The sequence below is a fragment of the Dendroctonus ponderosae genome, unplaced genomic scaffold (genome assembly GCF_020466585.1).
Source record: "Dendroctonus ponderosae isolate FM_Combo_2020 unplaced genomic scaffold, Dpon_F_20191213v2 Dpon_F_20191213_11, whole genome shotgun sequence".
NCBI classification, from domain to species: domain Eukaryota; kingdom Metazoa; phylum Arthropoda; class Insecta; order Coleoptera; family Curculionidae; genus Dendroctonus; species Dendroctonus ponderosae.
Window position 1 is genome coordinate 1,139,716 of NW_026017213.1, and position 13,881 is coordinate 1,153,596.

Consider the following 13,881-nt stretch of genomic DNA (forward strand, 5'->3'; position numbering starts at 1 on the left):
ATTTATCAATCTGTAATAAAAGACGTGAGGAAATTCTGTCTTTTTTAAAGACAAAAATTTTTGAGGCGAAATACCCAAAAAGAAGTTTGTAAAAAGGTGAAGAGTGTTGGAGCATTCTAAAATGTCAATTTTTCAATAAGTTCGTCCATAGTTTCAGCGTCTTTCCGAACTTCCGGTATCTAAAAACTGCATTTGAAAGCCCAATAGCTTGACTTTATTTAAGCTTCGAAAATTGGCCCTTAAATGGGAGCGCACCAAGGTGAACAGTGTTGGAGGATTCTAAAATGYAAATTTTGTCATTAAGTTCGTCMGTAGTTCCAGCGTCTTTCCGAACTTCCGGTATCTRAAAACTTYATTKGMAAGCCCAATAGCTTGACKTTCTTCTRGCTTCAAAAATTCRMAAATTRRYCSTTAATTGGRCGCGYACCAAGGTGAAGAGTGTTRGAGCATTCTAAAATGCAAAWTTTTTTCATTAARTTCGTCCGWAGTTCCAGMGTCKTTCCGAAMWTCCGGWATKSRAAAAMYYWWTYKGAAAGCYSAATMSCTTGACTTWATTSWRGMTTTCAAARTTCGAAAATCGKYYCTTAATTGGACGCGCASYAAGGYKAAGAGTRTTKSAGCATTCTAAAATGYAAATTTTKTASATTAARTTCGTCMGTAGTTCCAGCGYMTTTCCRAACTTCCCGTATTCGAGAGTTTGAAAGTGCAAAACTTTAATTAGTTAAAACGATTTTAGTTTTTTAAAAAATCTAAAATCGGACCAAAAGTTTCTAGAAACTAGTTCTAGCATTTTTTAGCATTTTCAGCATATGAGAAGAGTGTGGAAGATTCTCAAAGTACAAATTTTTTAGTTAAATCCCGCCGCTTCCAGCGTCTTACAGTGCGGTTTTCCAAATATAACGGCTTCTGAATACTTCTTTGAAAAATATGATAGTTCCGCCTTACTTGAGTATTAAAAATAAAAAAATCGGCCCTTAATTATCCGTTAAATTTGTCCATAATTCCAGTGTTTTTGTGCATCTCCGTATCCGAAAACTCGTTTTTTTCAACACATTGATAAACATGAAAATATAAGACAAACGACTCTTGTAAAATCGAGGCGTTAAAGCGAGGATTGTAGAGAACTAAAAAATGCATTTTTCCTGCTGCGAATTCATGCGCAATCTTTTTTCCAATAAATCCGTCTGTAGGTTCAGAGTCTTTACGGGTCTTTCAGTATCTGAGAACTTCATTGGAAAGACCAATAGAACAGCCTTTTGGGTTCGTTCTTGGGGTGAAGAGTGTGTGGAAGGTTACAAAAATCGAACTGCTTTTTTAAACTTTCGCCATCTGAAAAAACTCCGCTTTGTTCACGATTTTGAACTTCGTTCCTTGGTAGAATAGGAGTGGAAGGCTTGAAAAAAACCGAATTTTCCCGACAAAATGCATGAAATATGTGCCTTATTCACGTTTTGCACTTTCGAAACAAGCCTTTGATTTGGCTTGTTTCCTCGTAAAAAAACTTGAAAATTTGTCAAAAAAACAAACTTTCCCGGTTAAATGCAACCCGTAGCTCAAGCTACTTCCCAAATTTTCCGTTTCTGAAAGCTGCGCTCGACTGCTCTAAATCGCCGCTTTATTAACGTTTAAAGTTTTTAAACAAAATGTGTGGAGCTTTATAGAAAACAAACTTCTTCGGTTAAATCCGACCGTAGTTCCAGCGCCTTTGTGCGTCCTTTCAACAAATAAAATCCTTCATTTACCATTCCTCCATTTATCAAATTACCGTTTACCATTTACCAAATCCTCGAAAATTTCCCTTTTTTGGATTTTTCAAATCGCAAAATCAACCCATTTTTGGACTTGTTCTCGTTTGAAAAAGTCGCAGGTTGACGGATGGTCTTTACGTTCAATTGAAAACGCGGCTTCTTTGGTTTGAAGTCTTAGCGAAACGGTTAAACATTTCCCAAGATTTTCTGCGGCGACTTAAAACTGGGACTACCGTATCTTATTAGAACTTCCGAAGGAAACTTTTGCTTTAATAAACAACCGAAAAATTCGGGGTGGAAACCTTTCATTGGCCAACACGAATCCAGCATTTTTGTTCTGCAATCGATCTAAACCATTTGATTAAAATATACTTGAAATAAGAGAAACTTTCGAATGTTGAACATTTTTTGAAAGATATTTGTAAAGTTTTACAGCTTGAAAATTTGAAATGTTTTAGAGAATCGGCACAAAAATGCATTATAATATTCAGGATATCGAAATCGTGTTCTGCCCGAAGGGCTGGACGAAATTCGTTCAAAATTACATTGCATTTGAGGTTTTGTGAACAGAAAAGTAGCAAAATCTGGCCTCAATTTTTCAGAATGTTGCTCAAAACCACCAGTTAAATATTAAGTTAAGTTGAGTAAATTTCAAGAATTTCCTTTGTCTCTCCCTTTCTTACTCAACCATACTCTCAACTCAACAATCAAATTTTTGACCGACTTTTTTGATAAACAGCTTTACAGGCAGAAAAACCATCGTTTTTTGGTATAGTATATGCGAAGTCCATTGAGACGTGCGAACCGGTAGAAGAACGTTTGCGTTGTCTGATGCTTTGCATAGACTCTCCCAATTTTACTCCCTTTCCCATAACCTTCCGACAATGAATTGCGAACCTTAAAACAATTTCCAGCCATTTTCCGTGCCAATTCTACTCAAAAAAACGTTTTCCCACGACAGTGAACCGGTCCGCCACTGCCAGAGTCTCCTTCTAAGCCCTTTCGCATGTGGCCACGCCCAAAGCCAAATATACAAAGCAGCCCAAAAAAATTCCCTACTTACATTGAGTTTCAGCTCTGGAACTGTGTAGTTTCCATACTGGTCGATAATGCATTGCGCCTTCTGGACAAACGCCTTCTTCGTCTCCTCCTGCCACCAGTCCACCAGGTTGCCCTCCTTGTCGAACTGCCGCCCCTGATCGTCAAAACCGTGAGTAATTTCGTGACCAATCACAAAGCCGATAGCGCCGTAGTTCATGTATCTGGGCCTATCAGCGCTGAAGAACACTCCTTGGAGGATTCCGGCCGGGAATTCTGGAAAATCAATTAATTCAGTGAGTGGAGAAACATGTTTAGTGCCCGGTCAGTAATAATTCCAGGCTGTAACTGGCACTATTTCCCTTTCAAGTCAACAGTATATATCGAACTTACGGATGCTGTTTTCTATCGCCGAGTAGAAAGCGTTGACCACTGCAGGCCTGCCATGCGTGATCCAGTCGGTTTTGTTGACTGGTTGGCGCAGCCTTTTGAAGGAGAATCTGGTGCCGAAGAGGGTCAAATTGAGGATGGATCGCAGGTATTGGTTCTGGTCCAGTTCCAGCTAGAATTGCCCGATTGGTTTAGTTTTGGAGGACCAAATTGAGGCTAGTAGCACTTACTCCTTCGTAGAATTCCTCTAGCTTTGCGTCGTTCAACATCTCGTCCGGATAGGCGATGTGGGTGGACATGGACCGGGCTTTATCCAGGGCGTTTTGGCGCGTTTTGTCGTCCATCCAGTCCACTTTCTTCAAAATATCCTGGAACTCTGCCCGGATGTCCGACACCATTTCCTTAGCGTTTTGCCTCGCTTCCTCGTTGAAGAACTTGCGGACGTAGAGGGCGCCAGCCGCAATAGACAAACTGGACCAATGAGCGTGAGTGGGGTGAACCGATAGCCAATCAGCGCCTCTTACCTGCCCGCTGAAATGTCAATACACTCCTTCCATCGGGCTTCCCGTTCAGTCCGTCCGGTTACTATGGTAGTGTAGTCCAGCTGCCTCTTCCTCAGATCGTCGCTTAGATAGGAAACGGATGAAGCCACGGCCCTCCACATGACGTAGTTGGCCTGCGCCCTCTTGGGCGTTCGGGACACCAACGCCTCAAAGTCTGAGATGTACTTGGGAATGCTCACCACAATCACCTGCAAAGTTGAGCAACATTTTTAGCACCTACGAGAAGGAAAGCGTTGCTCCAAATACCTCCTCATTGGACACTCGAGTGTCTGGAGCCAGCAGGGTGTTGATGTACTCCAGCCAGGGGATGCTGGGGAACTTTTGCTGCAACTCCCGAATGCTCATCGGGTTGTACAAGGCAGTGGCGTTCCGCCGCTTTTCGCTTGGTAGCGAGATCTACAATGATGTTGTTTTATTTATGTGCATTAATGGGTTTTGGGTACCTACATTAGCGAGCTTCATTTCAAAGTCCAGCGACTCTGCCAGGTCTTTTGAAGCCACTGCTCTATCAGCCCCGAAAAGTACCGCAATGTCCACCATGTAGTCGTAGTAGGCCTTCACGAGCTTGTCGTTCAGACCCTTGGTCAGGAACTCTCTGCGCAGCCCCAAGGAGCCTTGGTCCAGCTGGGGAAAACGACTTTTTCAGTAGGGAGAGTGGAAATAGATCATCAAATAATCCGCACTGGAAGTTTACATCGGTTCCTACTATTCCCTACTGAGTTGGACTTAAGTATCGCATTACCAGGTCTCTTGCGAGCTATTGAAACCATTTTTTATGCAGGGTTTTGACGCTTTCTGCTCAAAATGATCTAAATATCTAAAAACTAGACCAAGAGGAGAACTTCTTTCTACTATAGCAATCAGTAGAAGACTGTACATGAGCCCTGAAAGTTGCATATTTGTCGTAGTCGATGAAGCTTTGGCGCAGCATTTTTGAATTCGACTATTCGGTGCTTTTTACGTTAAGCAAAAACTAGAATTAGGAGAGAAACTTTTTATATAGCAACCAACGGAGGGATTTGCACGTTATTTGAGCTGAAAGTTGCAAATTAATGACGTAGTTTTTGGAATTTTTGTGATTTTTTCAAACCGAGTTGAAATTATTCGGTGCCATTTTCACGTTGAGAGACTCTTTCAAAAAATCGTCCTGCAAAAACTAGGCTTCAGAGAGCAACACTTTCAACAGCAACCAATAGAGGCAGCTTCACGTTGTGTGACCTGAACATTGCAAGTTTATAAAGAAGTTTTTGGAGTTTTAGCAATTTTTTTTAAATCGACTTTTAGTGCCACGTACCTTGCTTTTAGGAATTAAGAGACATTAAAAATTGGTGTGCAAATGTTGGCGTAAAAAAGAGAAATGTTTCATACAGCAGAAAATAGATGATAGTCCACCTTGAACGCCCTGAAAGTTGTAAATTCCGAACGTCCGGCGAATTTTTGAGTTCGACCTGGAGTTACCCGGTGACTCCTTTACACTAAAAGGCACTTACAAAATCGTTATGCGAACACTAGACTTACAAGAAAATCGCTTTATAGAGCAGTAAATAGAGATAACTTCACTTCATGTGTTCTGAACGTTCTCAATTTATGAAGTTGTTTTTTTGGGGTTTGTACGCATTTTTGAATCCGTTTTCAAGTTTGGTCACATAAAAATCGTTTTGCACATACTGGACAAAACCGATAAATATTTTATACAGCAATCAATTGGAGGCACTACACTTTTTATGTCGTGAAAGTTCTAAATTGTTAGTGTAGTTTTTGAACTTTTGACGCAAAGAGTTGCTGGTTTTTTATGTTGAGTCATACTTTCAAAAAATCGTTTTGTAAAAACCAGGTTAAAGAGTGAAATGTTTTATGATGAAAAACCCTCTACTTTCTATGTTTTGTAAGCTGCAAATTTATAACATTTCGCTTTTCTTCTTTCGATCTAGCTTTTCGACTTAGCGAATTTTGCAAATCGACCCAGTGGGTCTTTTACGTAAAGCGCAATTTCAAAAATTTGTGTTGCAAAAACTACACTACGCAAAGAAATGTTTTATACAGAAATCCATAGCAAACACTTCATTTTACGTGTGGTTGAATCTATACATTTATAGCATGGTTTTTGGTTTTTTGGCGATTTTTTGAAAGCGAAGTAGAATTATCCGGTGTCTCCTTTACGTTAAGAGATATTTTGAAAAATCGTTGTGCCAAAATTGGACCACAGAGGGAAATATTTTACCGAGGAATCAATAGCAGACACTTCACTCTATATGCTCTCAAAGTTGCTAACTATTAACTTGATTTTAGGATTTCTGGCCACTTTTTGAAGCCGACCTAGAATTATCCGGTGTCTCTTTTACGTGAAGAGGCATTTTGAAAAATTTGTTTTCAAAAACTAGGCTAAAGAGGGAATAGCGGTAGGTAGTGATCAATAGAGGACACTTCAGGTTATTTGTCCTGAGAGGATTCGCAGAAATTAATAACCTAGTTTTTGGACTTGGTTAACTTGGAACCTAATTTTTGAAAAAAAACTAGAATTATCTAGAATGTTTTTATACCAACGGACAGTTTCAAAATATCGGTTTGCAAATACTAGACACAAGAGAGATATATTTTATACTTCAGTAGTTCAGTAGAGTTCAGAACGTAAGTGTTGGAGGTTTGGCAAAATTTTCAAATCGACCTGGAGGTGCCTGGACAATTTCTAAAAATAATAATATATAATGCGAATAACTGCGCTTTATATGTCCTAAAAGCTGCAATTTTACAATATGGTGTTTTAGTTTTTGCATCGAGTGAAAATTTCCCGGTATCTCTTATGCGTTAAAATTGTTTTGCAAGAACTGGTCTAAAGAGGAACATTTTTTAACCAACCACCGATCGACAGAACACACTTCATTTTATATTTACTGAAGATTGCAGATTAAGTTCTTAGTTTTTACACTTCCAGCAAATTTTTCCGGTGTCTTTTACACGTTAAGAGCCAGTTTGACAAAATCGTTTTGCAAAAACCACACCAAAGGGACAATTATTTTATACAGCGATCAATTAAAGACACTTCACACCAAATATTGTGAAAGTTGCGAATTTATAACGTATCTTTTGGACAAGTGGCAAATTTTTAAAATCGAAATTACCGGTTTCTCTATATTAGGAGACGCTTTAGAAAACCGTTGTGCGAAAACTAGACCAAAGACAAAAATGCTTTACACATCAGTCCATCAAAGACAATTCAGTTTAAATGCCCTTCAGTTAACAAATTTAAAAAGAACTTTTGGGAATTTTGGTGGATGTTTGAAATCGACTATTTGGACTATCTCGGAGTTAAAAGACATTGAAAAATCGCCATAAATAAACACTTTTTCGATAATAGAAGAAACTTCACTTTATATGCCATGAAAGTTGCAAACTCATAACGGAGTTTTTGAAGTGGTGACGAATTTTTGAAACTTGAAACAAAAGCTAAACCAAAGAGGGAAGGGTTTATGAATGGTTTTTGGAGTTTTGGCAATTTTTTTAAATCGACTTGAATTTACCCAATTTATCTTTCCAGTTCAAACACTTTCAAAAAATTGTTGTGCATAAACCAAAGGCAAAAACTGTTTATAGAGCAGTTAATAGAAGATAATTCCCTCTATTTGCCTGTCAAGTTGCAATTTGCCAACGCAGTTTTTAAACTTTTGGCGAATTTTTGAAATTGTCTTGGAAAAACCTGGTGTTTTTTTATGTTACAAGTGATTTTAAAAAACTAGACCAAACTGAGAAATTTTTTATACAGTGATGGATAGAAAATACTTCACTTTATATGTTCTCAAAGCTGCAAATGTATAGCACAGTTTTTGGACTGTTGATGAATTTTTGAAATCGAACTAGATTTGCCCGCTGCATCTTTTAGGTCATGATAAATTAAAAAAAAACGGTTTTGCAAAAACTACACTAAAGAGACAAATGTTTTATACAGCGATTAATAGGAAACATTTCATTCTATTCTCGATCTGAAAAGTTGCGAATTAATAGCTTTGTTTTTGAGCTTTTGCAGAAGTTTGGAAATCGATCAACAATAACCCGGTGGCTCTTTCGCGTTAAGAGGAATTTTCGAAAATCGTTTTGAAAAATGTATACGAAACAGGGAAATGTTTCATATAGCGGCCAATAGGAAATAATTCTCTTGAAAGGCTCTAAAAGTTGGAAATGTATAACGTCGTTCTTGGACTTTTCGCTAATATTTGAAATTGACCTGGAATTATGCGCTCATTTTTACCTAAAGTTTCAAAAAATTGTTTCTCAAAAAGTGGGAGAAAGCGAGGAATCAATAGAAAACAATTCACTTCATATGACCTAAAAATTGCAAATCCATGACATAGTTTGTGGACTTTTAGTGAATTTTTAAATCGACCTAGAATTACTCGATGTCCTTTTAACTTGAAGAGACAGTTTCAAAAAACCGTTTCCTTTAAACTAGACAAAAGAGAGAAATACTTGATACAAGGATTAATAGAAAACACTTCAGTCTATATGTCCAGAAAGTAGAAAATTTATAAACTGGTTTTTGGAATTTTAGTGAATTATTGAAGTTAACTTGGAATTATCAGGACTGTCTTTAAAAAATCGTTATGCAAAAACTGAACTAAAAACAAAAACGCTTTACACAGCAGTCCATGAAAAGGGCTTTTATTTATATGCCCGATTACTTGCAAATTCATACAGTAGTTTTTGAAATTTAGGCAAATTTTTTAACTCTTTGAACTAGAATCACCCGCTGTCTGTTTTTAAGAGTTGAAGGACTTTAAAAGTCGCTTTGTAAAAACTCAACAGCACAAGTAAAGACTTTTATGTAGCAGTCAATAGAAGATTCCTCACGTTATATGGTGTATCAGCTGCAGATTCACAACCTGATTTTTGGACTTTTGAAGACTTTTTCCAATTGACCTCGAATTGCCCAGTGTTGTTTTTACGATAAGAGACACTTTCAAATCACCTTTATTCTTGAGTTTTGGTGATTTTTTGAGTTTACTTGGGGTTTCTGTTTGTCTATAAGAGAGCTTCTAAAACAACTGTAATTTGGAAAACTTCTAATCCACGGTCTTCATAAATCACCCTGTATACTGAGACATTCTCTGGTTCAAAATTAAGTAATTTGGCCAATTTTTTATTAAAGAAAATTGTTTGACTTCTGCTATTGACGGTGAAAGTTCTGAAAAGGTAATATTTTTTTGGAAAATCGGGAACGGTACGATGGATTGCATGGCGCCCTGTATATTTTTTTTCGTACTAAATAGAGAAGACAACATAATGGATCTTGTTAAAATATTGTATTTAAAAATGCTGAAAAAAACATAAACAGTGCAGGAATGTCCAAAAATTTACCACCTGATTTTCATTGAGTATAAAATGCCTAATGCGCCTGATTTGAGTTGTTTATCTTTCCCTGTTTATATTTGCGGCTACTTTCTCAATAAAAAAAGTGAATCATTCAGACGAGTAAACCGGTAAAGGGACCATTATCATGTTTGTACTGTACAAATCGCCAGATTTTCTCTGAAAAAATCGTAAATATTCGCCGTATTACATGCGAGGATCGAACAAAATTGTTAGTTTCCCTGCGCATTTTGCCAGTCGTGGTCATATTTAATCGAAATATCGGCATTTTGGTGGTGAAGAGTAAGATATTGCTGATGAGTTTATCGAAAGTGAACTTTTGGTGCACGTGAATCACAGCCGATAAAGAAAATTGTTCTGGATGGGGCTTCAGCATGCAGAAACCTGGTAAGGTAGATCTCTAATATACTGGGTGTCATAGTCTCGGCCCTACCCGTTATGACCGGAAACGAAACCTGAAGTTTCAAAAACTTCGAATGCACGGTCTACGTAAATCACCCTGTATATACTCACATCGATAATCCTCTTGGTGGAGTTTTTCACGTCAATGCCCACGGAAAAGTCAATAAAATAGTCCACACTGTATCCAGCGGTTCTGAACTTGTACACCGACTGCCGCCAGTCAAAGTCGCCTTCGTTCCATCTTGAGCCTTCTAGGGCCGGCCAGCCTCCCAGCTGCTTCAATATCTGCCTCATTGTGTTCAGCCCTAGAAAAAGAACCGTTTTCAAACCTCCAGGTACTGCGTGAGGTGAGCCTTTTATTACCGTCGGCTTCTATAATCGTCTTATTCATGCAAGCTTTGTAGAGCTTCTTGGTGAGCTGGAACGGTTTGGGTTCATCAGCTTTCAATGGCTCTTCGATCATGGTCCTCAGCTGCTCCTGAAGAGTGTCACTGATGATGCTGCAACCCCAAATAGTATTTAACAAAGCTAAGAGAAACCGGTTGGAGGAGCAGTACCTGAAAGAGGTGACCGAAGACTTGTCGTCCGGGATGTTGGTGTTTTTGATGAAATTGCCGCACGTGAATTGGTAGAAATCATCGCAAGGGTCCACCGACTGATCCATGTATTCCAAAACTCTGAAAGTTCAAATATACAGAGTGTGTATAAAGGTTGATGCATATGTGGACTAGCTACCTTGAAGCTGTGTGAATGCATCCAGGTGTTAAGCACATTTTTTGGCCCTCCTTGGCATCATCAGGCGCATTAATTACATAAGTCTGCTGTCCCTGTAGCGCCTCAGCCGTATAAGGCGTATCTGCAACGATTGCCCCATTAAGTCACGTTGTTTCGCCGATTTTATTCAATTTTTAAACTATTGCTGCAACCGAGTTCACATGCAAAAAGCAAATTGTTTTTTTCTATGTTTCGAAACGCTGGCCGATATGACTAAATTGCATTATGGTAATAAACTGATGGTATTAGCACATGCACTTGCCCGCGATTGTTCAAAACAGCTAATAAAAAGCTGGTTACGTTGGCCGGTTGCTTATCTGCGGTTGAAAGAAGCGAAATTTTGAATTTGATGCGGAATTGGCATATTGATGAAGATTGATAATCAAGTTGAACGAAAATGGGTTTGGATCTATTTTGTATTGCGTTTTAATAGCTGTAGTCAAAAAAAGATTTTCAGGCCTATAGAATCGACTTGGAATAAACAGCTGGTTATTTTACGTTAAGAGAAACTTGCAAAAAATAATTCTGCATAAACAGGCCAAAAGGGAGACATGATCTATATAGCAATCGATAAAAAACACTTCACATTATATCTTCTGCAACCTGTAAATTTATAGCAAAGTTTTTGGAGTTTCGGCGAATTTTCAAAATCGACTTCTGGTGCTCTGCTGATTCTTTTATAAGTGTTCAGAGACACACAAAAAATAATTTTTCAAAAAATAAGCAAAAGCAAAACCCATTTTATACGAGAATCAAAAGACGACACCTAACAGTACAAATTCGGATAGTTGTAAAATTGTCGGACAGTTTTTGAAGTTTCAATTAATTTTTGAATCCTATTAAAATTGCCAGAAGTTTCATTTTATTTAGAAGACACTTAGAAAAAATCCTAATGCGAAAATTAGTGTCGAGAATGTAAGGTTTTACACAGAAATTAATAGAAAATAGTTTATTTTCAATGACTTAAAATTTGCAAACTCATTAAGTTGTAGGTATTTGGAGTTTTCGCGAATTTTTTTAGCCAACGTGAAATTAACTGGTGTTGCTTTGACTTTAAAATGCACTTAAACAATTTCGTTGTGCCAAAACTTTATTAAAGAGAGACATATTTTTTGCAGAAGTAAATAGAAAGTATCTCAGTCTTTATGTCTCCAAACGAGCAAATTCATAACATAGTTTTTGGAGTTTTTGCAAATTTTTGAAATCGAATTGGAATTACACCGTGCCTTTTTTTAATTTCAGAGAATAAAAACTTGTTTTGCAAAAACTTGACAAAAAAAAGAATTATTTTAGACAGCAATGTATACAAAATATATCACTTTATGATCCCCGTAATTTGCAGATTCGTGACGTAGTTATTGGACTTGGTGAATTTTTTAAATCGACTTAAAATTATGCAATGTTTCGTTCACGTTTCGAGACGCTTTCAAAAAATCGTTATTCAAAAACTTGATTTAAGAGAGAAATACTTTACACAGCACTCAATAGGGAAAACCTCATGTTTCAATATACGAGCTGAATGCAAATCCATATAGAAATTTTTTGAGTTTTCGCGCATTTTTGAAATCGACTTGAAATTAATCGGTATTTTTTTGACCTTAAGAGACACTTTCATAAAATCGTATTTCGAAAACTAAGCAAACTAGAGATTTTTTTCTATACAGCAATAAATAAAAGACACTTTACGTTATTTGCTCAGAGAATTGCAAATTTCTAAACTGATTTTGGGAGTTTTGGTAAATTTTTCCAATCGACTTGGAATTTCTCAATGTCTCTTCGGAACCGGCGAGCGTTTTGGTAAAAATTGATAACAATAGTTCACGAATAAGAGCTTTAATCGATTTTCTATTGTATTTTACTTAGCTGCAGCCAAAAAATAGTGTTTAGAATGTTGACATTTTTTTTAAGTCGACTTAACTTTACCCGGTGTTTGTTTCACGTTTAGAGACACTATCAAAAACCATTCTCCATAAACAAACCAAGACAGAGACATGATTTATATAGCAATCAATAGAAAACACTTTACTTTATATCGTCTGAAAGCTGTAAATTAATAGCAAAGTTTTTAAAGTTTTGGCGAATTTTTTAAATCTACTTCTGGTGCCTGGGGTTTACTGTGTATAAGTGTTCAGAGACCCGAAAATCGTTTTACAAAAAGTGGCAAAAGCATGAACCAGTTTATAGGAAAATCAAAAGAAGACACTTAACAGTACAAATTCGGATAATTGCAAAATTGTAGGACAGTTTTTGGAGTTTTAATGAATTTTTGAATCCAGTTAAAATTGCCAAGCATTTCATTTTCTTTAGAAGACAGTTAGAAAAAATCCGAATGTGAAAACTAGTGTAGAGAATGTAAGGCTTTACACAGAAACTAMTSSAAAATAATTTATTTTYCATGYCTTAAAATTTKCATATTGATAAAGAGGTATTCAGTTTTCGCGAWTTTTTTTAGACGACGTGAAATTAACTGGTGTTTCGTACACGGTTCGAGACGYTTTCAAAAAATCGTTATAAAAAAACTTGATTTAAGACAGGAATACAGACAGCACTTAATAGAGAGAACTTCATGTGAAAATATACAAKTTGAATGCAAATCCATGTCCAAATTTTTCAAGTTTTCGCATATTTTTGAAATCGACTTGATATTAATCGGTACTTTTTTTMCCTTAAGAGACACTTTCATAAAATTGTTTTTCGAAAYTTAAAAAAACTRGAGAAATTTGTTATACAGTAATAAATAAAAGACAGTTTACGTTATTTGCCCAGAGAATTGCAAATCCCTAGCTTGGTTTTTGGCAGTTTTGGTAAATTTTTCAAATCGAGATGGAATTACCCAATGTCTCGTACGGAATTGTCGATCATATGGTAAAAATTGAAATTAAAGTTTTAAGAATAAGGACTCCCATCGATTTTCGATTGTATTTTACTTAGTTGTAGCCAAAAAATAGTGCCTCGAATGTTGCCAAATATCTGCGGAAAGCAGTAAATTTATAGCGAAGTTTTTAGAGTTTTGGCGAATTTACAAAATCGACTTCTGGTGCCCTGGTAAATAATTTATTTTCCAWGACTTAAAATTTSTAAATTCATAAAGTTGTAGGTGGTTRSAGTTTTTGCGAATTTTTTTAGCCGAGGTGAAATTAACTGGTGTTGTTTTGACTTTAAAATGCAATTAAACAATTTCGCTGGGCCAAAACTTTATTAAAGAGAGAAATATTTTTTGCAACAGTAAATAGAAAACACCTCAGTCTTTATGTCTCCAAACGAGCAAATTCATAGCGTAGTTTTTAGAGTTTTTGCAAATTTTTTAAATCGATTTGGAATTACACGGTGCCTTTTTTTAAGTTAAGAGAATTAAAGCTTGTTTTGCAAATACGTGACAAAAAAAAGAATTATTTTAGACAGCAATGTATACAAAAGATATCACTTTATGCTCCCCAGAATTTGCAGATTTGTAACGTAGTTTTTGGACTTTTGGTGATTTTGTTAAATCGAATTAAAATTACGCAATGTTTCGTTCACGTTTCGAGACGCTTTCAAAAAATCGTTATTCAAAAACTTGATTTAAGAGAGAAATACTTTACACAGCACTCAATAGGGAAACTTCA

At 36.6% G+C, this 13,881-nt stretch overlaps 1 protein-coding gene across 4 annotated transcripts in view; it reads right to left on the reverse strand.

Annotated features, from left to right (window-relative positions):
* Positions 1-13,881, reverse strand: part of LOC109536056 (neprilysin-2) — a 50,521-nt gene that overhangs the window by 8,006 nt on the left and 28,634 nt on the right. For all 4 annotated transcript variants that reach the window (XM_019902127.2, XM_019902125.2, XM_019902128.2 and 1 more), the window contains exons 3-12: positions 10,238-10,358; positions 10,060-10,179; positions 9,866-10,002; positions 9,614-9,807; positions 4,187-4,363; positions 3,986-4,135; positions 3,701-3,927; positions 3,407-3,647; positions 3,180-3,348; positions 2,812-3,062 (exon numbers count right to left, since the gene is read on the reverse strand). In XM_019902127.2, coding sequence (XP_019757686.1) covers positions 2,812-3,062; positions 3,180-3,348; positions 3,407-3,647; positions 3,701-3,927; positions 3,986-4,135; positions 4,187-4,363; positions 9,614-9,807; positions 9,866-10,002; positions 10,060-10,179; positions 10,238-10,358 — 1,787 coding nt within the window. The remainder of the gene's footprint in view (positions 1-2,811; positions 3,063-3,179; positions 3,349-3,406; positions 3,648-3,700; positions 3,928-3,985; positions 4,136-4,186; positions 4,364-9,613; positions 9,808-9,865; positions 10,003-10,059; positions 10,180-10,237; positions 10,359-13,881) is intronic.